Source organism: Glycine soja, chromosome 20 (assembly GCF_004193775.1).
Source record: "Glycine soja cultivar W05 chromosome 20, ASM419377v2, whole genome shotgun sequence".
In the NCBI taxonomy this organism is placed as follows: Eukaryota; Viridiplantae; Streptophyta; class Magnoliopsida; order Fabales; family Fabaceae; genus Glycine; species Glycine soja.
In genome coordinates, this window is record NC_041021.1 from 48,643,414 (window position 1) to 48,670,327 (window position 26,914).

Below are 26,914 nucleotides of genomic sequence, written 5' to 3' on the forward strand. Positions count from 1 at the left end.
AAAATATATAAATATCTAATTGGCATTTCAATTAAATTTTTTATTTTTATAACAATTTAGTTAAATAAAGCGATTGAAATTTCTTATATTCCAAATATTTTATTTAAATAAAATTATTTAATGTTTATTTAAGATGATTAAGCAGTTGTAAAATACTGCCTCAGTTCATTCATTCTATTTTATCGTGTACTCAAAATAATGATTACAAAAGATAATCTCGATCCAATAAATTTGTAATCAACTAAACTATTTTCACTGCACATTAAAATTCCTTCATATTACTTGAAAATAATCTTTTAGAATGCCCATATTTTAGAAATCTCTAAAATTTTAATGCCCAAACAAGTCATTTCAATTAATAATAATTTATTTACTCAATGCATTCATAAACTCAATTTCAAATTAAATTCCACTCAAAATTCCTCATCCAAAGAGAGAGAGAGAGAGAAGGCAGAACTAAAAAGCCAAACATTTTCTTTTATAAATAAGAATAAGTCACATTGTTTTACTCTCTTACTACTACGGGGTAGTCCACCGACGGTGATGAGTACGTCACGAATTTTCTCTTTTACTAATCCGAGGTAAGGTAATACATCATCAACAATGAGTAACTAAATAGCCCATCAACATTTTGAGTAACTACGCCTCAACAATGTGGGTAACTACGCCTCTTAATTTTCTTTATCTACATTCCCGTCTAATTCCTACGTCTACCTGTCATAAGGACATTCTAGATCATTTTCAGTGACCTTAAAATGCTGTGGACGTTGACCAGAGCAATGCAGATTCCACATTTTAAAATATGATCTCTCAAGATTCCTCACCTGCAATATTCAGTGCAGCAACTTAAAGAACTGAACAGGCAACGGAAATACCATAAGATTGTTGTATAGAGGGTTTATATAATGTCGAACTCACCCAACGGGCCGTGTCAAATAGAGGGCAAGTCATGCGTACAGCTTTAAGCTTATTAGTAAGAGCCTGAAGCTTCGGCCGATTCAGAGCCAATGAGACTGCTCTATCTTCATACTCTTCCATGCTACACGGTTTCACAAAAGTTGAAAATTAAGTAAAAGGCAGGAAGAAGTTTACAAAAATAAGTAAGCAAATCGGGCACTGCCTAATCTTTGAAAAGTTAGAAGTCTGGCAGAGCACTAAACAAAAAACAAACTGGAAGCTGCTAACCTGCTAACAATCATCTCCTCCCCTAGTCCAGTGGCAAGACAGAGTGACCCAGCAACCCTAGTAGCCATTTTCTCAAGAGGCAGAGTAACCATTGGCAAACCTGCCCATAGTATATCTGTTCCTGTTGTATGTGCATTGCATAAAGGCCTAAAAGAAAACAAAGTCCACGCACATAAAACGAAGAAAAACTATATAAGTGAACAACTGGAAGCAGAACAGGAGAGGGGAGAGGGCCAACTGGATGCGAACAGGAAAATAAAGACACAAATAAAAAAAATACAGGTCAGTAATTACGAGTCAAGGAATAAGTCTGCTAAAGAACTCCGTCTGATGTGTTCATTCTTCATTGCAACATCTGTGAAAATAATTTGATCCGGCTGTACCCCTTGTGCAGCAGCATCTGAAAGACGTCCAGCACTCAATACAAATAGGATAATAATAACTTGAAAAGAACTATGCGTATTCACAAGGACAATGCCCATTGGAGAACAAATAAAAATGAAACCTGATATTACCGATCAGAGTCTAAAAAACATAATCAAACGACAACACATACATGCTCTCAGTCTCATTTCCCCAGCTGCAGGAAATCTGAGGAGCCAGAGTGCACTGTTGGGTACCCGTTTAAGAATATTACACCTAAAATAATACAAGCATTGTCAGACATGCAGAGAATAAGATGCCAAATTTTGGAAAAATAGAAGAAATATGGAACATAATTGAGGGATATTATATTCTATATAAACAAGCAATAAAGAGCATCCTGACATTACCATGTATTAAATATTTCAGGATCCATCTTGTAAAGTTGATTGAAGCATGCAAATATAAATTTATCCTCAGGTAGACCATAATCTGATCGTTTGTGTGGGCAGTTTGGATCTAACACATCCTGATTTTTCTGAACAAACAAAACATGCAGGATAAAGACACTCAATGCCAAGCATACAAATACATAAAAAACACAAACAAAATTAAGCCCAAGATTATGCATTAAAAGTTCAAAAAAATAACCTGTTTATAATCATTTACAAAGTAGCAATGCGGTAGATGTACAATCTTCTCTGAATATATATTTGCATACCGTAGTGGTGAAACAAACTGCAAGTAATAAGAAATCAGGAAGCATGTAATGAGTTATAGCAAATCATTCTCTCACTCATCTGCAAGCATCAAGTATCTAACCTCATCAGTGACTAAGTAGTCTATGTAAGTAGCCCCAGTTGTTCCAGGGAATCCCATATATGAAACTTGAATGGGTGCAGGTTGCATAGCAAATATCTCATTTCTGGCACCCTGAAAAATAATGAGGGAAAATCCAAGCATAAAATTTACCAGGCCATGATACAATTACGGTTTCAAACAACAGGGGGGAAAAAGTCACTCGCAAGTCTATAGTAAACAAGTAAAATAGAAGTATAAAACCAACTTTGATAGAACAAAATTGAATTAATTATGAAGCTTAAATACTAGAAAGAACATAAAAGAATGACTCCCTACCTTTGTATAACCATTTAGGTTGACAAGGATATGTATCTTATCCTCATTAATCATTTTTGCTATTGCATCCGATGACATGGCAGATACATCTACAAAGTGCTCTGCTTCAGACTGAATACGTTGCCTCCATTCAGTACCATCATTAACACTCAAGGCATAGCAGAACACCTACACAAATAGATTGATAATAATACAATGAGAACAGAAGAAATAAAATTTGCAAGACAAATAGGTTTGATGAAACCACATTAAATACCTCAACATTCTTCCTGTTGTGCATACCAAAAACAGATCCCATGAGATGTGACAAGGGATGATTACCAAAGTCACTACTAACATAACTGCAACCCAAAAGTTTCCCAAGCTTAAAAATATAACAAAATTTTTTGATACAGATAAAACAGAAGTAAAGAGGGAGAAAACTATTTAGAGATTTAGCTACAAAATTGACATACCCAACCCTTAGTCTTTCATATCCTCCCTCGCGCTTGATTGGAATAGGAGCAGGATGGTTGAATGGAGGAAGAGAAAAACGAGATGCAATTACCGAGCAGTGTGCAGCATATTTACGGCTGCAAAAAGAGAATGGAAAGGATATAATATACTATAGAATAGAACATTTCATATTTCTTTTAATTGGTTGTGCATCCTATAAACAGTAATATTCATACCTAATTTCCAGAGCAAGCATTGGGTCAAGTGGATATGCTATTGCATGGAATGGCTGGACACTAGGAATAACGGACATCTGAAAGACAAAGGATAATTGAAGGATATTCAAACAAGCATGTTTGTACCATATCATTATATACATCTTTAATAGAAGAAAAGCAAATGGAGTATTCATTGCTACTGACATTAATCTGCCTCCTGATTATCGCTTCAACTTCCTTGAACATTTTATCACGATCCTCCCAACAGCATACACACTGCAACATGACAAAAGATTATGTACACATTGATGCCAAATGAAATTACAAACTATACCTAAATAATTTTAAAAGTACTACCAATACTTGATCATGAACTAGCAGAGCAAAGCATTGTGATAACCAGACAATGAGGAAATGACATTTAAATACATTTCACACGCTAACAGACAGAAATTAACACTGTAATTTCTTTTTAGGTTGTGGGAATGGGCAGAGCATCATCACAAGGCATTGAAGGCAATGCTAAAGATAAAAAGTAAACAACAATGAGAGAACATTGTTGCATTATAACATATAGAGCATCATTTAAACCATGACTTCAATCAATTTTACTGGAAAGCAAATCCAAAACCCAAGTTTATGATATAATCCAATCAGCTTTAACAACAGAAGGCTATACTTATTATTCATTCCAACCACATGACATGACCAGCAACATCTATCTGAAGCCAATCAAAGCAATAGCCACTTAACCATATTGGGGGTGCATTGGGATAGAAGATAATGAATTCATCTAACACATAAGCAACAGGATTATATCAAAAGATACTCTGCCAAAATCACTGAAAATAATAAATATTATAATAAAGAATGGACAAAACCTGGTATGTATGAAGGAGATTGCAAGTTGCTTCAGGGAAGTCTGGACGAAGAATCAATGCTTGTTTATAGCTCTTCACAGCAGCCTCTACATGTCCACTGAAATAGGCGACATAATTTAGATTAACTTACAGATATGACCACATATCTAGAGATCAAATTGTTTACACAAGTCACACAAAGGTTCTGCAAGGGCAATGGGACAATATGAAGTTTACAAAACACAAGAAACTTAACTAATAATGCAGTCAACTAGAGTAGAAAAGAATTAAGAAAAATAATTCCTAAAAGACTGTTAGTTCCAGGCTCAAATTCAATATCAGACTAAAGGATACCTATATTTCAAGCTTGTGCTGGCTAAGAATGTAGTTTTCCTTATTTTCTTAAGTTGAGAGTATTATGCCATGGACTTCACCACCAAGAAGCAAAACTAAAAATTAGCATACCTATCTTTATAAGCCGAAGCCAAATTAGCATGGGCTTCAGCCATGGTGGGTCTGACAGCAATTGCCCGTATGTAATCCTGGATAGCATCACTAACTCTACCAATCTCCTTATACGTATTGCCTCTATTAACTAGCCCATCAGCTGCCAAGGGATCAATGCGGAGGACCTCATTGTAGCATGATATGGCATCAACATAATTTCCCTGCAATAATTTGCCCACAAAAGAACAAAACATTAGTAATGATAATTTTTTTCAACAATGTTTTTGTAAAAGCTTCTGATCCTTACAGCCCCCCCTCAAGCCTACATAGACTTAACCCAACCAATGCATTAACAATTAACACATACAGACACTGTATCCATGATTATTTCACATCAGAGCTACCTGCTGCTTATAGATAATGGCAAGGTTGTTATAAGGAGCAGACAATCCAGTTGTTACATTCAGTGTAGCTTTATAATATTGAGCAGCAGCAGCTACCATGTTCCTGCATTTAACCAAGAAAACTCGTTGTCTAGCGTGTACCACACAAATTACTACCATTAACATGATGATCCGAGGGACTACATACCATTCCATGTATATATTTCCAAGATTGGTCAATGCTTGTGGATGGTTGGGCTGTAACGTAAGGCATTGCTTCATCACCCAGAAAAAGTACATTGAGTAGGGATTTTAATGGCAGTAAAGCATAATGACTAGAAATATATGTATTGTAAGGCCACAGGATAAGGAAAGAATATACATTATAGCACTGGATTGCTTCCTCCACTCTGCCAACATCTTTTAGAGCATTACCCTATAAGAAAATCAAATAAAATAATTATATAATTGCACATAAAATTGCATGTTCAGGTTTTTTAAACCAATTATGACACAAGAAGAAACCAACCAAGTTATTGTAAGCTTCCAAAAATCTGGGATCACATGCAACAGCTTGTTTATAGTGTAGAATTGCCATGTCCAGTTGACCTTGCTCATAATATATACTGGCCAAATTACCTGTTTACCATTTGAAGTGATTAGTATAAATTAGGTTTACTATATCGGTAATTGTAAAGCAGCATAATTTGAATAAATGAAAAGTAAATTTGGAGTTTGCCAATGGGCAATAGTTATCTGCATATAGGACACATTTATTCACTGTTTTACAATTTTCAAAATGATATTTTGCATGAACAGCAAGATAGATAAACCAATTATGCTACAATATATCAATGGCCATTTGTGACATGTCATTGATAGTGATTTTAGAACTAGATAGATAGTCCACCAATTATGCAAATATCAATTGTGCAATGGTTATACAACTACTGATTATAAAAAGAGTTTTAGATCTTCATTAATATTCAAAGTCTTTGCACTGATCTAGTATCAAGAAAATAAATTAGCAGCAAACAGATAAAGAAATAAAACAACAGAACCCACCATAAGCCATGCCATAGTTTGGCCGTGTCTGAAGAGCATGTTGATAACATGCAATAGCTTCTTGAGGCATCCCTAAAGCCTGATATAGGGAGAATAAAGAAAACTTTCAGGTTTCCAACAAAAACAATTAAAGTACTAATCCTATCCAACCAATCATGCTAAACACCATACCTTGTATACATTCCCAAGGTTCAGATATGCATCAGGGAAGGAAGGTTTTAGTTTTACTGCTTCCTGAAATATTTTTCAAAAATAAAAGAGAATATATAATGACAGAATAGTATGAGCAGCATCAGAGACAATTCTGAATATAAATATATCAGGATTTCACGAGCATGAAGCAAACAGCACAAATTTAAGGAAGACAAATGCACAGCACATATGTATGATATATCAACACTTACAGGAGTCCCTCTTACAGGTAAACATCATTTAGTAATGAGAAAGAAACATCACGAGCAAATTCAACAAAATTAATCAGACAATCTGATGCACCACTGACATCTATCACAAGTTTAAGAATTTCACTCGAGCATGTAATGTAGAAAAGAGACATACCTTGTAATACTGAAGGGCTCTGTTGAAATCACCAGACTCCATGAACAGACCAGCAAGATTTGACCATGCAATAGCGAAGGTAGGTTGAATGCGCAATGCCTCAAGGTAACAACTGTATGCCTGCAAAAAATGTTAGATTCTGACTATTTGCAGTCTTGGAGATGGAAGTTACAACAAGAGCAACCATCATCTGAGTCCTGGCTTGAAGACAACAACTTGATATCTGTATCAAACTGTGTATTTGAACACAGTTCCCATGCACGAATTACTTAAATCAGTAACTAAATTGTAAAGAAAAGATTTAGGGTACAAAATACAAAGCACTGAAGGAGCCCTCCAGGTTTCAAGGCCAGCACACAGCCATTTTTACTACTCTTATGTGGCTATACAGAAAATGGAAGATAAGTATGACCAGCATAATATCCAATGCTGTCACTCATTCTGGGGAATCCAGTAGATAAGCATCTCAAACTAGAAGCCACATTAGGGTAAAGAAACGATAATGGCTCTGACAGCATGATGCGGTACACAAAGATCTGGTTAAGTAGCATTATGGCAGAAAAGGTCTTAAAAAGGTCAAATCTCTCACATAAAACAACTAATCCAACAGGATGGAATATTACTCATACTTGCTAATCAAGTAGAGCATAGTCTAAGACTTGGAAGCCCAATTCCACTTTAGAGAAACTATACTGGCTAAAGAAGCAGAAAAGTGGTACAACAAATCCAATTTCAGAGATGTCCCACTGTGGCAGAAAGGTCATTAAGAAAAGACTAATCTCCTAAGCGGTAAGAACTGATGGTCAAAAAACAAAATTATAGTTCGTAGAAAAACCTCAAAACTCAAAAGAATATCACTTAAACAAGATAATACATTATCAAATGATAGGACTTACTTCTTGCACCAAGCCTTGAGCTTTCATAAGATTACCCAAGTTGCTATGGGCATCAACCTGTAGTAGTACAGTAGAAAACAATCGCATAAACCACATGAAAACAGAATTTAAAACAAAAGTAAAAGATTACAAACTATGCTTTCTGAATAACTACTACTTAGCACGAGAAGCTACTGTCATCAAACAAGAAGCAAATAATACCATTAGAGGATTTATAGCAAGTGCTTGACGACAACACTGGGCTGCTTCAGTGAGTCTTCCTTTACGCATGTATGCACTAGCTAGATTTGACCATGCATCAGCAAAATTGGGACGGAGCTACAGAAGCAAAATCAAGAGGAGACAATAGGTTAAATAAACCAATCAAGGATTGCACAAAAACATACAATAAAGTATGTAAGGAAAATTTGCATCAAATGAAACGGGAAATGACTAACCATTGAAAGATAAAACTTTAACATGAATAACAAAGCATCATTCTCATAATAAGAACGAGCACCAAAGAATTTTATGGTGAAGCTGATATGGTTGTTTGACACAGATAATGGGAATTTTGGTTGAGAAACATGGGTACGGAACTGGGGAGGAGGAGGAGGAGGAGTAATAATAATAATACAAAAGAAAAGAAAAGTAAAACAAAGCAACAAAAAAGCTCATAAAGCATTCACAAAACAAACTACAGTTATTAGTCAAGAATTGCATACAGACCTCAATGGCAATCAAGTAATAGCGAATTGCAAGGTCAATGTTTCCTTTCTCCTGCACAAGATAAAGCTCTATTAATTCTGGAAAATGTATGAAATTCGCCTACTGCACACAAAAAATAGTATAACAGGCTCCATCACAGTCACACTGGATTAGCGGCGGCTACTAACCTTCCATGCATTTGCCATATTCCCGTAACACTCAGCAAAGTGTGGCTCAATCCTCAGTGCTTCTTCATTTTTTGCAACACACATATCAAAATCATGCAACTGCCAGTACAAGAAATCAGCACCTAGGATTATAAACAAAACATCCAACATATGACAGACTAATCAACTAAAATAAAAGAAGAACAAACCTGATAATAAACTGCACCCAGAAGTAGTAAGTTGTCAGTACGGAGCGGATTTCTCTCATAGACAGTGTTGCTATGTTCTAGGGCTTGCTTATAATTGCCAGTCTTGTACATTTGATGTGCAAGAGACAAGTGCACATCTTCATCAACTGCATCACGGAGAATTTTTTCAAATCATTAGTACAAATTATTTCATGAAATGCTAAGGATACATACAAATGATTCAATCGAATTTTTTTTACTTTTCTTCAAGTGCTCACACACTTTACCAACTAAAAGAAAACACAAAGGCCAAGCAACTACGAATAGGCTATCCTTGCTCACCAAAACAAGCCACGAGATTAAATAATAGATTAAAAATTAATACAAAAATATTCCCAATTAAAAATCCCCTAATAAACCCTAATATTATGAAATATATGAAGTCAGAACAAAATTAAAACTAATTTCCAATGTATTTGGCGAGAAAAAAGTGTAAAACCTCCTGAACAATCCGCCACCGGCTGAATTAAATACATCAAGAGCAAGCAATAAAATGACGCACTGTACCGAAAACAGAAACCATAAAAATAGAGCAAGGAAAAACAAAAAAGTTGCAACACAAAATCAATAATGAACTGGATTTACAGTTAATAGAGATTAAAGGGAAGAAGAAGAAAAAAACCTTCACTAGAATCATGACCGCGCAACGGCAGAAGAGTGAGCGACGCGGGTTCCTGCTTGACGGAGAATGGCTCGACGCGATCCGCGGTGAACTGCTGCCGAGAGGTGTCGGCGGAGCCGGGAAGCTGCGGCTGGTGGTGGTAGTGGTGGTGGTGGCGGTGGTGGTCGCCCTGCACGGAGATCATGGTTCCGGCGGAGAGGTGCGGAGAGGTGCGGCGAGGAAGATCAGAGCCGAATCAGAGGCCGCGGAAGACGACGATCATTAAAACGCGTGCGATCGGAACGAGATCGCGTGAGATGAAGTGACGGAGAGAGAAGATTACTCGAAAAATCCAAACCCTAAGTGAGAAATTTCTCGAGTGTTTATTCTTCTTTCTCTCCTCTTTTGGGGCTTCGCTTCGTTTCTGTTAAAACTGTGGAAATGGTGACACGACGGAGAAGTCTTTTATAGGTGATGAGGGTCTCACTCTGGAGTGATCTTGGCCGTTGATGTCAGACAGCAAGAAAAGGCCACCGTTCGGTAAAAGAAGATCTCAGTATACGCTGACACCTAAGTGATGATATTTAATATTGTGATTTTGCTATCTTTCTTTTTCCCTCCGACAAACCATGATGGATTTTTTCACCTTTTCCATGCTTTTTTAAATAAAAAACAAAGTAAATTTAACTAAAAAAATATACTCTTTAATCAATATATTCAGAAATAAAAAGTAAAAATATATTTTTTTATTTAATACATTTTTAAAATCTTTATGTTGAGTCCTGATTAAAGATATGGATAATATTATAAGGTAAGAACAATCTCTACATTTTATTATGCGTTTGAGAAAGAGAAAAAGAGTACAAAAGGGGAAAAAATGAAATTTGAATTGAAAGAAAATTAAAGAAAAAATTGAATTTTTTGTTTCTATAAGTTATTTTTTTCTTATTTTTTTCATTTTCTCTTTAAATAAACAAAAAAAAAATACACCATTATGTCTATTTTCTTTTCTTTCCATCAAACATACCATTAAAGATGATTTTGTGGATTTGAATTATAACTTAGGTCAAATTTTTGAAATAAATTATTGATTATCCATATCCAATTTTAAATGTGAAGAAATATGATGTGAATCTTACGGGGCGGATCACTTGATACAACAAGGAACCCAGAGAGAAACTCTCACCCAATTTTATGAAAATGTCAAAAGTTTTTTTTATTCAAAACAAAAACCAATACTTATAGTGTATCTGAACTAAAAGATAAAAATAGACATGGGCCTTCTAAATAGTTTGGGCCAAAATTACAATAAATAAAAATTATAACTAAAATATATTTAACTTGGGCCTTCAGCAACAATTAATAGTCTTGATAGTGTCTCTGCCTCTGGGCCTTCATCCTTCTCCACTTGAGCCTTCATCCTTCTCCACTCGGGGGCTTTGTCCTTCTCCACTTGGGCCTTCGTTCTTCTCCACTTGGGCCTTTAGCCTGTATTTGGCCAGTTTCATGATTCTCATCAAAATATGTTAAAATTTGTATTGATCATTATATCCAAACATAGTCTTAAAGATTCTCACTTTTTCACGTGCTTGAATATTCAGTAGTTATTGTAGCTAATTGATAATAGTTAGAATGATGATAATAATAAAGATAACAATGGAGAGGAGTTACAATGGTTATTGGAATCACAATAGAAAAATGGATAATTTATAGTAATTATTAATATTGAAAGTATTGAAAATTATGAATGTAATGAAGATACGATAAAAAGAATAATATATAACAATGGTTAACTAATGATAGTAGTGATAGTTATGATTATAATACTAATGATAATAATATCAACAATAACAATAATTGTTTATGACCATAACAACAAAAGCAATTTTTATTTAAATTTGCCCCAAATAATAATTGATGTAATAGTAATAATAATAATAATAATGGTAGTGGGATGAAAATTTTCCCTAAATCTCCTTTTATCTCTTTTTTTTTTTTTTTTTGCATAGAGTGACACTTGAGGAAGCTTCTTGTCCATCCTAAAGGAGTACAAAATAGCTTTGGGCCAACAAATAAGAACTCTCATGTAGCCTAAATATTGTCTTTTATCAATTGAGGGTAAAAAAAATTTCCATTTGGGGGTATATTTCAAAAAATTACCCAAAACGGGGTAAGTCGTAACGGTTGTTATGACTTTTGAGGTCAGAAGTCGTAACACCTGTTACGACTTTTTAATTTTTTTAATTGAAGTCGTAAAAATATTTAACACAACCATTCATTCAATTTGACAGTGTAAGCCATTACTCGTCGACCAAGTTGCATATTTGCAATTTCTTGAACCTCAAACTCCCCTCCCCTGTTTCTCGAACATACATGCGAACATAATGTGAGGTAGTAATATGTTGATTTTCTTGCATCATGATATATACGTCTTTGGAATACCTATGCCCTGCCTCACCATCATCGTCACTGGATTCTCAAATGTACTAATAAAATATCACCAAAAATATACTAATAAAATCAACTTGATATTATTTATTATATATTTAAATATATTTTTTTAACTTTTTTATTTTAAAAAAATAAAATCATAAACATTATTAAATTAAAAAAAAACAAATTTACGAAAAAAAGGTTAACAAATTAAAAACAGGTTGCAAATAGTAAAACAACATTTTTTTTTAAAAAAAAGGAAGGTTACGACTTTGAAGTTGGTATACCCCAAAAAACTAAAAAAAATAAATAAGATAGTTTTACGACTTTAAAATCGTAAAACAAAATACGACTTTGATTTTTTTTTAAATACGACTTTAAAGTCGTAAAAAAATTATATTTACACTGAAATCGTAAAATTTTTTACGACTTCAGCTAAAAAAATAAAAAAAATTAAAAAATCATAACAGATATTACAACTTCAGTTGTTACGACTTACTCCGTTTTAGATAATTTTTTGAAATATACCTCCAAATGAAAATTTATGAATTTTTTTACCCCGATTGGTAAAAAAAGCCCTAAATATTCCTAGGCCCAGACAACATGAGTTATAGAAGTTTATTGGTGTTAAAGAAATGGAGAGTTCCATGACTTACCTAGGCCTCCCTTTTGGTAATAGTAGGTAAAAAAAAACCCAAATTTCCTAATTTGTTAGAGAAAAGGTCTAGAAGAAGCTAAAGGGGTGGAAAGAGAGTTTTTTGTCTTCAACGGGGAGAGAAGTTCATATTAAGGCAATAGTTCAAACTATTATTTCCTATGTGATAGGGTGTTTGAAGCTCCCAAATGCTATCAACAACCAAGTTGAAAGCCTCATAGCCAAATTCTTATGGAGTGGTAATGTGCAAGAAAGGAAGATTCATTGGCTTAACTAGGAAAAGTTATCGAGATCTAAAAAACAAAGAGGGTTTGGTTTTAGAAAGACTGCGACTTTCAATAGAGCTTTGCTTTCCAAACAGTGGTGGAGATTGTCAACAATCAGTAGCTCACTCATGTCTAGAGTTTTAAAATCAAAGTATTTTCCTCACTCGAAAGCAATAGATGCACACACTGTGGACCTTGGCCCAACTACATTTGGATGAACATTGTCTCTACAAGGATATCTTATATGCTGGAACTTATTGGAAGGTGAGGAGTGGTTTGAACATTAAAGTGTGGCATGATAAATGGATTATATAGACACTTGGGATAATAAAACTCGCTTTCGACAAGATGAAGGAACGAATGATGACCTGAGGGTGTATGAGCTTATTCTACAAGAGAACAGATATTGGGATGAATAGAGAGGATTAGGGAATTATTCCCACAACAAATTGTAGACAACATTCTAGCTGTTCCACTTAGAGTCAATCCCTTTGAGCATTAACTCATATGAAAGTTCATTGAAGATACATTAGGCTTTTGATAGAATGATAAGTATGAGGCCTCATCTAGTGCAAATTCCAAATCAATGTGGAAAAATATTTAACAAGTTGTCCCGAAATGGCAAAACTTGGTATGAATTAGGGCATATAGGAACATTGTGCCAGTCCAAATAAAATCTCCAGAGGAAAATGAGGGATCTAGCTTGTCCTTGCCATGGAGAGGAAGAAGAAATTGTTGAATGTGCTTTCTTTTTCTGTAGAGAAGTTTCAATTGATCTATATATGGTTTGCTAGTCATGTGAGTCGAAGAATAATTAGTGTTCAACAAAAGACTTTCAATAAGTGGATGCTATCTTGCTTTAATACCAATTATATGAACTTATGCAACAAATCTATAGGAATCCTTTGATCAATTTGGAAAAAAGAGGAATAAGTGGATAATTTGGAAGAAGTAGCCTTAGTTAGAGTTGGCCATAGTGATTATAATATTTTGTAATAGTGACGGTCACCATGATAATTGTGTTATTTTTTTAAGATTTAATTTTTGTTTAGTGTAACTTTTAAAAATTTGACGATCATCTGATGTTTTAATAATTTTTTGAATAAGTATTTTAATCCAAACAGTCTATTTTGATATGAGGATAATTATTGAGTATTTTTGTCTCTAATAAGAAAATAATTCTCTCACTTAATGGTAATATTTCTCAACCACACGTCACTTTTTAACAGGAAAATAAGAATTGAGATAAATTATATATCAACAAAGTGATAATTTGATGTGTATGTGTGTGAAAGTTTTAGTTGTACGTACAATCAATAAGTATAATAAAGTGATGCTATAATAAATTTGAATTTGGAATAAAGTCTACATATGGTAATATATATTTTTGTATGATTGTACGTGTAGTTACTTTGGAATATAACTTTTGAATGATTGTTATGTTATCATGTGTAAGATTTATATAAAGTTTAAAGTTATATTTACATAACTCACATCAATTTTAGTAACTAATTTGATCAGTAGTGCTTCTTTGTGGAAAAAAATACCAAAATTACTATCCGATATTCAAACTATTATTTATACTGTTATATTTTTATTCCAATTTGATCATAATTTGACTCTTTTTTAGTGTTTCCATATAATTTATTAAAAAAAATAGCAAAGTAATTACATCATTGTGATTTTATGTGATCTTGATGAGGATTGACCACAGACAATAGGTTGATCAACATGATGAATCAACTCTTGAACCAACATTAAGGCAAGCTGAGACATCCAAACAAGGATAACCGGATTACTAGTATCACATATTGACTTAGATGGAAAGAGCTCAATAACAAGTTAGGCAACAAAAGAAATGACTTCTTAGAAGGACTATCCATTCCCATCTAAGCAAACATTTTACATTCTCTCACTCTAGATATATAAGACAGGAAGACACCAAATTGTAGGGATGTGGCAACATGTCAAGAGCACAAAATCGACAAGCACCATGCCATGACACATGGCAAGGAGGAGGTATCATGTTGCAACATGTGGCAAAGAAGAGTAGTAATTAAGAACCATTGGAGAGCAACAACAACAACAACGCCTTATCCCACTAGGTGGGGTCGGCTACATGGATCAACTTCCGCCATAATGTTCTATCAAGTACCATACTTCTATCCAAACCATTGGAGAGCATCCCGCATAAAAGGAGGGAGAAATGCAACCTCACATTTGGTTCACATTTAAGCATAACTGGCGGGGGAGTAAATAAAGCTTCCACCAGGCTTAAGGCTCTTTGATGTGAAATCCATTTTTATGAGAATTAAATTAAACGATCCGACTTGGTTTAATTGTAAATTGAACCCATGGCTAGTCTGACCCAGTTTACAAAACTAATAATTTGAGAATTAGATATTAAACCACTAAATCAATTACTTTGACAAATTGAAAGCTCCACGAATTGTATATTCTGATATTGATGCCACTCTTTCTAAATGCAAGAGTTGTTTAACAAATTTCAAAACTATAAGTGAGTTTCACCAGAAGACAAGTTAATCAAGTTTCCTATTATCTTGCAAGGGAGTCTAGATTTTTTATAGTCATCAAATTTTTTATTTCATTTCAAATTGTGTCTAGTCTCTTATTCATGACGAAATAACATGAGATGTTTAACGTAAAAAAATAATATGTTTACCATAATTTGTTAAACACATATATTTATCAACCATTGTTTTTTTTTTTTTGGTTACTCTAGGTATTTTTCGACTAAAGGTTGCAGATTAATCTTTTAGGTAGGAAGATCTATGCCATAATTTGTTAACCACATATTTATTTTATATCAATCATTGTTTTTATTTTTTTTTTATTTTTGGTTGCTCTAGGTATTTTTGGACTAAAGGTCGGAGAATAATCTTCTAGGTACGGATCTATATATGAAAAGTAAGGGTTCCTGATATCAATTAAAGGTTTATGTGTTTATGAAAAATATCTATTAAAAGATTTGTAAACAATTTTTTTACTAAAAAAAACAGTTGAAGTTTCCAAAATAATCTGTCCCAAACATTTGAAATAGTTAAATTCAATTAAAGCATATATAAGTGAATGGAAATTTTAGCGGGGCAAGTTATGATAAAATGATATGTGAAATATTACGTGTACAAGTGTGTTTATAAGAGTAACATTACTTAATGTTAATTGGATTTCTTGTCGTTCATGCCAAAGGTTAATGACTTGTCGCCCCACTTATAATACAAATTAATTAAAATTCAATATAAAAAAGTGAGCATACTTGAATTTCGACGAGAAGAATTATGGGTGCTTCTTATAGTGGCAGTTGTACAATAATACAATCACGTTGATACTGCTTAGTGGAGGCGGAAGCATTGTACTAATGCAAATGAAAGGTGTGAAACATCACAAGCCAGAGGAGTTTGCATTTGTAACAGGTGATCCTTGTTGCATGAACCACTGTTCCAATTGTGATATTTAGGCCTACCTATCAACAAAGTCAAGAGCATCATTAAGTTGAATCAGCCAATGAAGCGGACCGGGTCTTGACAACACGACCACTTTCTTATCCACCGTGAAACCCGAGTTATTGGTTGTTGGTGACGTTAAATTTTCAACAGCATCATTTCGTGTTGGTGGAATGAATAAGCATTGTCGTTGCAACTGGCAACAGTGGGAGGCTGGGAGCCTTCCGTTGCTTCATTTTCAAAAACACCCTGATCAAAACAATAGATTGTGGTGGAGTCAAAGAGAACCCAAAAATTGGGGAGAGAACAAATGCTACCAATTTAAGTAAATTCTCAAGGCTTGATACTGTACATACATACATTAGGCTGAGCACAAAATTTGCACATGTGTGCAATGGTGATACATTAAACAACAACAGCTAGCTATACCAGTCCGAAACATTAAAACCATTACAGCATGAAGGCATAGTTTTACAATCCTGCATCCGTAATGACACCATTGGAGGTATTGTCAATCCTCTGTTTGGCAGAAATCACCCTATCCAAAGTCAGGTCTGAAACCGAGATCCCTGTGGTTTCCAAATCTGCAACAACAGCAACAGCTGCATCTAGTTCCCCAAGATCAACGCAGAGAGAGATGATCTCATCATAAAGAGGACTGCAACATGACATGGGGAAAAACGGGGAAACAATAAGCTGAAAAGCAACAGATATGGGATGACAGAAAACAAAAGGTTGCCTTCATTTTGCAGTTCTTAATCATAGTGAATAACATGCTGTGTAATCTAAACCAACCCAGTCAAACAGTTATGCCTTCAACCATAAGAATTAAAAAAACAAAGTGTACAGAAGTTAAATACAGCATCTCAATTTTAAACAAAGCAGTAGTACATAATTTTTTCACTTAATCATTCCAAGGTAGAATTATGTGGTCCATTATGCTTTAGCTCCATAGGAACCATGATGACTAATTAAGCCCTCCCATCCTTTAAATCTAAAACCCCAAATTGGAAAAGAGAGTTTCTTGAAATGTAAGAAGTAGAGCTAAGGAGTGCCCTTGAGGCACTTGTTAATAATTCAAATTTGGATAGTATTAATGAAAAGTAAAGCTTTTTAAGTTCACAAAGGCATCATTAAACACTTTCTATTATTCATTTCTTAAAAAGTGTCCGTCGAGCATCCATTGTCAGGACCCAACGTAAAATAGTGAATTTCTACAAATTAAAGAACAGTAAATTCATATGATTTTGAAGAATGTTATGCCTTATGTACTAAGGATATGACAGTTTCAAGTGCCAAATTTAGGAGGGTAATTCTTTACTTGGAAATCTCATTGGTTTAACTTTCTTTCCCCCTGGTCAAGCACATAAAATATCTAGATTTTTGTTGACTGGATTGGGAAATCCACACTAGAACAAGAGTCTAGCTGTATGAAGAAAATAGTTACCTCCCAAACTTAAAACCAAGACTATGAGTGGTTTGCAAAATTGTCAAGAAAGCTGAAGGTAGAGGTGCCCTTATAGCTGCACGCAATATCATGGCACAATCTCCTATTGTTGGTCTCCCTCCCAATTCTATGACCTGTACAATAAAACCCAGAATCTCATTCAGCAAAGACATGCATATTACTGAAGAATGTTGTTATGTTAAATATATCCAAAAAGACCAAAATAGTATTGCTATTAGCTAAAAATGTGCTAGCTCCAAAAATCAGAGGGAGCTTCTAACTTTAAACAAAATTAGTGGAAGTCTCAGCAATATTTACAAGGATGATGAATATATCTCTACTCCATTGTAATATATAAGCTAAATTTCCAAATTGAATGAAATATTAAACTATGCCTGAACAGGAATGTACAAGCAGATAGGTAGACAACTAACATCAATGTAGTCTTTTTCTTTCTTCTCTGATGCAAAACAAAAATAAATATCACTATTCAGAGTATTTATAGATTCGTTTATGACATGCCAAGAATGTTTAATGTCCCATTGAAGGGAGGAACGAATCAACAGCTTAAGAAAACAAGAGTAACAGATTCATGCATCACTCTAAAAGTTGAACTAAGTAAGAAAAAAAAAACTTGTTACCAAAATGACTGCCAACCAGTATGTTCCAGTAAACTATTTTCACAATTGACAACCAGAAGACATAATCTCAAGAGTATCCCTTACACTTAAGAAATAACAAATGTAAAGCAATATCCTAGATATGCTGGTATTCAGAATATAAATGGAAGAGGTGCTCCAATGAATCTTTCTCAATATATTTCATAGAAATTCCCTTGGTTTTATGATCTTCAGCCTTCACCTCAAGTGAATGAATGAACTCAGAAATTGGAACTAAAATAATTTACAGATTAAGCAACTTCATCCACACTCTCAAACTATTGGAACTTCTGGAGACTGACCATGACTAGTAGAAAGGAGAAAAGATACTAAAACAGGGGATACAATATACCCCCAAATATGGGTATCAAAATGGACAGTTGCCCAATAAAAGCATAAAATATAATAAAATAAAGCACTCTAATTTATTTGTCTATTTGCTACTTAGAAAACCAAAATACGCTCATTAGAACTAACTGATGCCAAATGAAATTACTATTCCAAAGGCATAAAAATTTTTTTGCTAAAAGTTCCAGCATCGAAATTAGTAAACACTAAAAACAATGAGGAATATCTATATGAAAATAGATGTCTTAATATAAGAGTAAATCAATTATGAATACAAGATAATTAACAATATCAAAATCAAAATACAAAATTTAATGTCATTCTATATCCTTTTGGATCTAAGTTTACTTTAAAGTGGAGTGTGATAAAGTATAGTTTTTATTTTGTACATGTGAAGAGGCAGTCTCTGCCTACAAGAAACAGGGGAATTTGACCATTTAAAACCATTTCAACAAGAAGCAAGCTTGCTGACCAAAAAAAGAAGCAAGTTTGCAGTTAAAAGGAAAAAACAGTCAAGGTTTAGCTATTTACCTTCTGCATAACTTTGATTGCCAACTCAACTTCCCATTCCTGTGACCATCTACGAGGAGGTTTCTTCTTCAGTTCTCTCTCCCATGTCCATCCCCAAGCATCTGCTAATGTATACATGTCTGACACATCAAATATTTTCCGCTTCCTCATTTCCTCAAATGCCTCAAATAGGTCCAGCGGAAGCCAATCATCATCATCATCATCCTGCAAGCAAACAATATTAGATTCTCAAACAACAGAATGTTCAGAATGTAATGTTAACAGTGAATGCAATTTATGGTCCAGACATGGCTCTCAGCTTCTCATGAATCACTCTCTCCCAAAATCTCAGGCTCCTATATCGGCTTTATCAACATTTTAGGATTTTTTGTACGAAAAAACTTGCCTGACTGTCTAAACAGGCTGCAGAATCTCACTATCCCACCCTAATTTACAAAGGAAAAGAAGCATACCAAGGAATCATCTATCATACCTCAACCTGCACTTTGCGAGATCTTTTAAACTTTTTCGATGTGGCAGTAGGTTGATCAATATCTTTCAACAACTGGACCCCAATCATTTGAAGAGGCCTTTTAGCTTCAACTTCTTTCTCCTTTATCCTGTTTACATCTTGGTTCTCTGCTGGTTCTACTTCCTCTTCTGCCTGCTCTGCTTCCTCCTCATCATCATCCGCTTCATCATCTTCAACCTCTTTTGCAGCATCTTCTATAGCATCAACGTCATCCAGAACTTCAGGGACCTCTGATTCAGCTGCATCTGTTGGCATTTCTTGATCACCATTTAAGCCTTCTCCTAAAAAGCGACGTTTCCAGAACTCTGTATTTCCTTCCTCCAGCTTTATATGTGAAATTAATGCATCCAGCTCTTCATCCACCTGGAATATGAATCACATTTAAATTTAGGCATTATATATTAAAGATCAAGATGGAGAGAAAAGAAAAAGGTATTTAAATAAAACAAATGAAGAATCAACCTCTTCTTCCTCCTCTTCCACGGGAGGAACCCAAAGGGGCCTACCACGAGATCGATTTATTCTCCTTGCTTTCTGTACACGCTGGTAAAGAACATTTCTATTTCCATCAATAGGCAAGCCTTGTGCATCTAGTTCTTCCTTCAGTTCAGACACGAGCATTTTACTAGCTGCCTTAGGCTTTAAAACATTCTGTTCAGGCCCCTTTATGAGCTTTTTTAGCCTTTCCTGCACTCTAATATAATCAGATTCAGATACACCATCCCCTAAAGCTGCAAGCCCTTCATTCTGCAAGGTCTTCAGAAGCTTTTTATTGTGCAACTTCAACTCCTCCAGGCATCTTTGTTTGAAGGAGGTCTCCATTGGGTTTGAATATATAAATCCATGAGCATCAGGATCTAGAGGTGTTTTACCTCTTCGAGGCACCCACCGCTTACGCTCCCCAGTTAGGCCACCCTCGTCAATATATCTGTTTCAATTAATAGCAATCAACACATTAACAAAAATAAATCAATATTCCCTTTCGTCTTATATATAACCAAAAAAAGCGGTCTTGTATGTTGGACTTAAATATAAGCAAATCTAACTAATTTTGCGATATTTAATGTTAGCATTCCTAAAACACCCTTCGTTTAATTCTAACTATATTTTCAATGACTCCTTTTTATTCATGATAGCAAGTTCCAATAAAGGACATTTTAAAAATAACCTTATTTTTCAATTGAGATTAAGAAAATTAAATGATGCCAACTAACTTTCTTAATTAGCATGAAATTAGTTATTTTGCTTATATACAAGTCCAAAGAGAGTACAATAATAAGCACTAGTTCATTAAGGTCATCAACTAACATATACTTGATCTGTGATAGAACATGCCAGCATTAAATAAGAAAGAAAACTACAAACCAAAACAAAAAGTAAGGAACTTTCTAACTAGAAAACTTACAGGAGATTCTTAGGACCACTGCTTAGATTTTGATTTTCCTATTTTGCCAATATTGGCTACTACTGGTATTTTCAAAATATGTAAGTTACCCCTGGTATGGAAACTAGGCTGCACACAAACAAACTGTAGAAACACAATTTACGATCAAGAGCTAAAATAACATGCATTTGGTATGCATATGCACACTGCTCTTGACAGCATAAATACAATCAAGAAGAAAAGACAATAGAAATAAAATAAATAAATAAAAGACAAGTCAAATCATTATAATAATTTCAATTCCCCTGGTATGGAAACTAGGCTGCACACAAACAAACTGTAGAAACACAATTTACGATCAAGAGCTAAAATAACATGCATTTGGTATGCACACTGCTCTTGTACAGCATAAATACAATCGAGAAGAAAAGACAATAGAAATAAAATAAATAAATAAAAGACAAGTCAAATCATTATAATAATTTCAATTCTCCATAGCCGAGAATAGATAACAATCATATATGCAAACAAATAAAATAATAATAAATTAATAACAAAAACAACAACAAAAAAATAAATAAAAAATGCAACTATTGCTGAAATAGAAACAATACCTAGAAATATAATCAATCTCATAGCCAAGTTCAGCCTCCTCTTGTAATGGTTCAATCCACGAGCTCACTAATGTCCGGTATTTTCTGCTCAAAATCATTGCCCGCGAGGGGATTGGCTGGTTGTCTTTGGCCATAGCTTCTAAAGCTTCAAGCATTTCAACAATTCTTCCTGAATTTAAAAATGACAACTAGGTTGAGGCAAAGCATTCCGAGACAATTTTGCTCATAAAATTTTATAAACTTAAATTGAACTCCAGAGAGAAGGCAATACCATGATGGTTATCTTTAGTTACAAAGTTCTTAGTCTCAACAAGGGCAACAAAATATAAGAAAAATAACTTTTAAGGAAATGATTATGTATTTTGGAACCAGATCTTCTACATATAATTGCAAGGCAGGTTACCCATCAACTACTCCCCCAAAATTCTTCTTTAAGCTGAAATTTTAGTACAACTGTAGGATCCTTACATTTCATGCAGAAGATGGGATGACATTTTTTTTTTTGGGTACAAAATATTTTAGGTTAAGGAGATGGTGCCCTGATCCAAAGTAGGGAAAGCCTTTGAGTTCAAAGAATACTTATGGAAGACTAACAATTACTTCACTCCAAGGAGATAAGTGCAGGTTCAAACTTGTGACTGACCATGTGTTGCTTCACTCAAACAACCCCTTAAGGTTGATTGAATGAAAATTTTAATTCTTTATTAATAAAGACAACATCTCTAAGAATGAGAAAACTAAAAATACATAGCCAGAATAAGCATACCTTCCCGACATAATGCCCGAAGGTACAAAGAAAGTGGATCTCCATGGTTCCCTTCATTATGTAGAACTTTTATACCTCCTTCAAAGTTTTTAAGGGCACGAAAATGCCTAATAGCTTCCCGTACCACACAGTACTTGGTAAAACACTCCACCAACAGCCTGAAGAGACAATATGGGACTAATTAGATCAAAAGGACATTTCATAGTCATATATTACAAGATCTATAACCAATAGGAAATCAATTTTAATTTAAATAAAACAGCTTAATGAGTACCTACCTATATGTCCCCAAAAATTACAGGTCATTATTCAGTTTACCTGATAATCCAAGGATCCTTCAGAAAATAGAAGGAAAACTTCAAATTAAAGAATAGCAGAAGCACTAAAATAGTCAACATATAGTTGAGTGGAGACTACTTATAGCATGTTTGTTTTTCTGATTAACAGGTCCCAAACCCACGTTCATATGAAAGCTACTCCCTCTATTCCAAAATAATAGTCTTTTTAGCATTTTTAAGCTATTTTTTCCAACAATACCCCTAGATATGATTAAGAAGATATATTAATACTTGCATTAAAAAGAGACATCAGCCATAAAAATAAGTTGGTGGATAGTAGAATGCATTTATTATCGGAGGAGAGTAGGATATTTATGACAAGATTAGTTGAAAAACTAATAGTATGTTTGTCTAAATTTGTACCAATTTATATTTCTTAATTAGTGTGCCATAACCTTAAAGGACTATTTTGAAATGGAGGGAGTACAATTTTTTGCTTCTCTGTAAATGGAGCATTGGAATGTGAGCCTATGGAGTATAATGTGTAACCATGCATATTATTAGTCATTGGTGCAAAGTACTCCTTGTTGTAGGCAGTATCACTTAAACCTATATATTAAACCAGGATTTAAAAGGGCTTATGAGTTCTGACCATCTGAATTTAAACACCTGGTTTTTCTGTCTAATTAAGGGTTCTGTGATTTAGTAGCAGATTAGCAGTGTGCAGTTGTTGTGCTTCTCTGGTGTATTTAATTGGAGAGGAATGCCCATGTTTTCAAGAGGACTCTTAGCCCATACAACTGTTATGCTATAGATTCAGTTTTATATTTTCTCTAGGAAGCTCACTTATTGTTGTTTAAAAGGGGAATTCAATAACTGATATGCAGACGGCTTTGTAGCAATGTTTAGCCTCATTGCTGTCTTCCTTTGGTTTGGGAGGAATCTCATCCTTAACCCCTGCCCCTCTTTCCCAAGTAGTATATTCTCTTTACTCTATCATAATGTTTCTTCTTTTTATACACATACAGACTAAAGCTTCTATGCAATCTATTGCTTTGTCACAGGACTTGCTGCAAATTTCTGTTTATTATAACTGCTACTATTTTTTAAAATAAAAAAACTAAATTATACACTAACAAATTCAAACAATTTTACATCCAACATGTTAGTCAGGTTTGTAAAAGAAAAATAATATGTGTCTTACGCATGGGTCTTCGCATTTGGCTGTATACGTTTGTGATCCTCAACCATCATGCCAAGTAACTCAGCAACATCTTGTACTCTATAAGCCACACAGAAACAAGTTTAATACAATCACATAACTTAATAACAAATATAACTCAATCCATGAAATATTCAATTTAAGAACTCCAATGGAAGGTTTCACAGCTATTTAAAAATCTAACCTGTCATAAGATTCAGCTCTAGTATAAGCTTGAATAACCCAATTGTATGTCTCTGTATCAGGCTTCATGTAATCTGTTATGTAACAAATTAAAGATAATTTACCTTATATAGAATTAATAATGAAGATAGAGGCTTTAACAATTTAGAAAAGAGCATCACACACAGAAAAAAAAGATGAAAAAAAGAAAAATACCATGAGAATTGAAAAATAATTGTGAACCCAGTAAGAGTATAAGAAAAAGAAACAAGATTCCCTTAAAATGGTAAACAAAATCTTTATAAGTAAACAAATATAAGCATCAGAAAAAGAAGAAAGAGGAAGAGAAAGAAGATGTGGAGTGCAAACCTTCTCCATATTCCATGTTCTCAAATGTTGCAAAAGCTATTTCAGGTATTCCGCAGGTAGCCTAAGGAATTTGAAAGAAATAATATTAAGAAAACAAAATGCAAACAGAAGATCAAAAAAGCTTACAATTTGCTTTATAGATCAAACATGGGACAATTATATTTGTGTTGTCCAGTACCATGCTTTGTAGCAAATGAAATGGACGTAATGAATCATTGTGTCATATTCCATATTAGTTACCTTCACAGGTTTTCTAGTCACAAAGAGAATGAAAAAACAGGAAGCATGGATTTCATAAGTGATTTCAGTAGGGAATTTATCCTTATGAATCATTGCCAAAGGATAGGAGTCACTTAATTGCCACAGGATATAAGCCACTAAATTGACACCAATAATTGGTTTGATGTACAGAGGAAAAATAAGGAATGAGATACACATGAAAGATTTTTTTAAAAAAAAATTGAGAACCCTAAATATTTCACCCCTATTTTTAAGGTGATACAAAACCAACCACTTATAGTTATAAAAGAACCACCTTGATCTTGCTTTCACAACACAATTTCCGTTGCAAAATTCTTGGATACGGGAAACAACGTAAAAACGTGACATCTACAGAATTATAATCAAAAGAATAATGTTATATCTTCCTAAAAACCCCCCTCCTATTATGTAAAGAAATTATTAAATGAAGAAAGTAAATACATATAATGTCTTAGAAAATATAATACGTTTTAAATACTTACCATACAAGGGAAGTAGGAGGGTTTATAATTATTCTAATTGTAAACATATCATCTGATAATGAAAACAAAAGACTATCCAAAAGTCACCTAAATATTTCCACACCTATTTTATCAGCAACATGAAATGGACCCCAAGAATCGCACAAAACATTTTGAGCACAAAAACCAGATTGAGGAAGGCAACCTGCACACTGAGGAGGCAATTGAAATGAAATGTGGTTGCCATTCGGCCAGCCGCCTCCATCTCATAGGCAATGTCTAACGCATTAGAATGGTCCCCTGCTTTGCAGTCTTCCTCGATCAGAAGATCATAAACCTCATCAGTAGCTTTAAGGCCACCCTTGGCACCCTTCAAGAACACTTCGTTGGCATCTTCCAAATGCTTGTTCCAAACAAGTTCCTCTACACAACACCACAATTAAAACACACCATAAAGGAGACACCAAAACAAATTAACAACAAGTAATCCACAATAATATGATAAAATAAGAAGACGATATGAGTTGAGTTTCTCCTATAAGCTAAAATAAACTTGTACACTTAGTTATATGAGAGAGCTTCTACAAATTAGGTAATGGTTAGCTCATGGAGAAACTCATTTCATTTTTTTTCTCTTAGAAGTGCTTTTATATAAGCTTTACCCAAACAAACCCTTATATAGAAACTAACTTTTCAAAAAGCTGAGATGCATAAGTTGATTTTAGCTAGCTCAATCCATTTTAGCTTCTTATTTTCTTTCTCCTATAAGTGTTTGCAGAGAAGTTTATCCATATGAACATACCAATAAGAATAAGCCAAGCTTGGCGAATATCATAATTTAGCTTTTCCATAGCTGCAAGTATTTCAAGACCTCTAGTGGCGCGACCTTTAGACCCAAATAACCTTATCAATGCCAAGAAAGTCTCGTGAACCGGTCGAAGCCCTGCAGCCAACTCTCTTCTCAACGATTCCATCTGCGTAACAATAACAATAATCAGTTAAATTGAAACCGCGTCGTGGTAGAGAAATGAATTAACTTACCGCGGCTTCTTCGTCGCCGTTGAGGGCGTGCGACACCACCAAGCCATGAAACGAGCGAGGACCGGGGCTGAGGCCGGCGGCGATCATGTCGTACATAACTTCCGAGACGCCGTTAGAGTCGCGGTTCCTGGCCCGGTCCATGAGCTCCTCCATGAAACTGAACCGGAGGCCGTTCTCGACCGCGCTATCGTCATCCTTTGCTTGCTTTTTCTTTCTGCCTCGTTTGTCCGGAGATGAAACCGCCGCGCGAACCGTCACGGTTCGGGGAGAAAACCGGTTCAGTTTGAAGGGGAAGCGGGCGTAACCGTAAGTGTAAGTGTAAGGTAAGATGAGTGAGGACATGAATGCATGTATGGATTTGTGTTTGAGAGTTTAATGGGTTTTGGTTCGACGGAGTGACGCAGTGACAGTGTCCAGTGAGTGAAGCATGTCTGATGATAAGGCACACCGCCAATTCAAAAAAGTCATTACCGAAAACCAAGTCCACCGAATCTCTTACCGAATCTGGCCTCAACTCTCAGTTTCTCTCTTTGGGCCTTGCATTTGGGATCACTTACATGTTTTTTACGGTACTTGCTATTTACACCTCCAGGGGAAAAGGGATATAATGGATGATTAAGATGTTAAAAGGGAGGATTGGGGATTTACTTAGAAAAATGGTGGTGTAAATAGAAAGTGCCGTTTTTATTTATTTATTACAAATTTATGATAGATAATACAAGGCAAAATATACCTAAAGGGTTTACCAAATAATGAAAATGATACGTAAAGAGTAATAAAGATGGAGGTGCA

The 26,914-nt window shown here is 34.5% G+C and overlaps 2 protein-coding genes across 3 annotated transcripts; both read right to left on the reverse strand.

The window, feature by feature from the left end:
• Positions 1 to 457: 457 nt before the first annotated feature.
• Positions 458 to 9,738, reverse strand: LOC114401206 (probable UDP-N-acetylglucosamine--peptide N-acetylglucosaminyltransferase SEC). The gene is made up of 28 exons (XM_028363670.1): positions 9,272 to 9,738; positions 8,611 to 8,756; positions 8,423 to 8,521; positions 8,256 to 8,306; positions 7,749 to 7,865; positions 7,548 to 7,604; positions 6,652 to 6,771; positions 6,265 to 6,327; positions 6,094 to 6,172; positions 5,558 to 5,667; positions 5,411 to 5,464; positions 5,237 to 5,304; positions 5,050 to 5,152; positions 4,664 to 4,866; positions 4,220 to 4,316; positions 3,543 to 3,614; positions 3,357 to 3,433; positions 3,141 to 3,257; positions 2,942 to 3,026; positions 2,686 to 2,853; positions 2,371 to 2,481; positions 2,200 to 2,286; positions 1,959 to 2,086; positions 1,742 to 1,824; positions 1,480 to 1,585; positions 1,186 to 1,332; positions 919 to 1,039; positions 458 to 824 (listed from the first exon to the last, which is right to left on the reverse strand). The coding sequence occupies exons 1-28, from the start codon at positions 9,453 to 9,455 to the stop codon at positions 711 to 713; spliced, it is 2,967 nt and encodes a 988-aa protein (XP_028219471.1). The 5' UTR covers positions 9,456 to 9,738; the 3' UTR covers positions 458 to 710.
• A 6,126-nt stretch (positions 9,739 to 15,864) lies between these two features.
• LOC114403195 lies at positions 15,865 to 26,562 on the reverse strand. 2 transcript variants are annotated; one of them, XR_003664610.1, is made up of 14 exons: positions 26,123 to 26,562; positions 25,884 to 26,055; positions 25,287 to 25,504; positions 24,360 to 24,420; positions 24,013 to 24,085; positions 23,811 to 23,888; positions 22,329 to 22,486; positions 21,563 to 21,731; positions 20,027 to 20,492; positions 19,526 to 19,927; positions 19,054 to 19,257; positions 17,516 to 17,649; positions 16,425 to 16,726; positions 15,865 to 16,317 (listed from the first exon to the last, which is right to left on the reverse strand). XR_003664610.1 is itself a non-coding variant. In XM_028365991.1 (13 exons), exons 1-13 carry the CDS (start codon positions 26,462 to 26,464, stop codon positions 16,540 to 16,542), a joined length of 2,664 nt encoding a protein of 887 aa, XP_028221792.1. In that variant the 5' UTR covers positions 26,465 to 26,562; the 3' UTR covers positions 16,364 to 16,539. The 2 variants fall into 2 exon arrangements, 1 of the variants encoding a protein (XP_028221792.1); XM_028365991.1 differs by lacking the exon at positions 15,865 to 16,317 and having other exon boundaries at positions 16,364 to 16,726.
• Positions 26,563 to 26,914: the final 352 nt, after the last annotated feature.

Bases quoted from the DNA above. Each gene is read 5' to 3' on its own strand.
- LOC114401206 (XM_028363670.1), bottom strand. From the start codon at position 9,455: ATGATCTCCGTGCAGGGCGACCACCACCGCCACCACCACCACTACCAC. The intron at 3,434-3,542 runs GTCAGTAGCAAT...TTTGTCTTTCAG, and splicing joins TAATCAGGAGGCAGATTAAT to ATGTCCGTTATTCCTAGTGT. The intron at 1,333-1,479 runs GTAATTACTGAC...GTTTTCTTTTAG, and splicing joins GCAGACTTATTCCTTGACTC to GCCTTTATGCAATGCACATA.
- LOC114403195 (XM_028365991.1), bottom strand. From the start codon at position 26,464: ATGTCCTCACTCATCTTACCTTACACTTACACTTACGGTTACGCCCGC. The intron at 25,505-25,883 runs GTATGTTCATAT...GGTGTTGTGTAG, and splicing joins AGCTTGGCTTATTCTTATTG to AGGAACTTGTTTGGAACAAG. The intron at 24,421-25,286 runs GTTGCCTTCCTC...CAAATTCCTTAG, and splicing joins ATTGCCTCCTCAGTGTGCAG to GCTACCTGCGGAATACCTGA.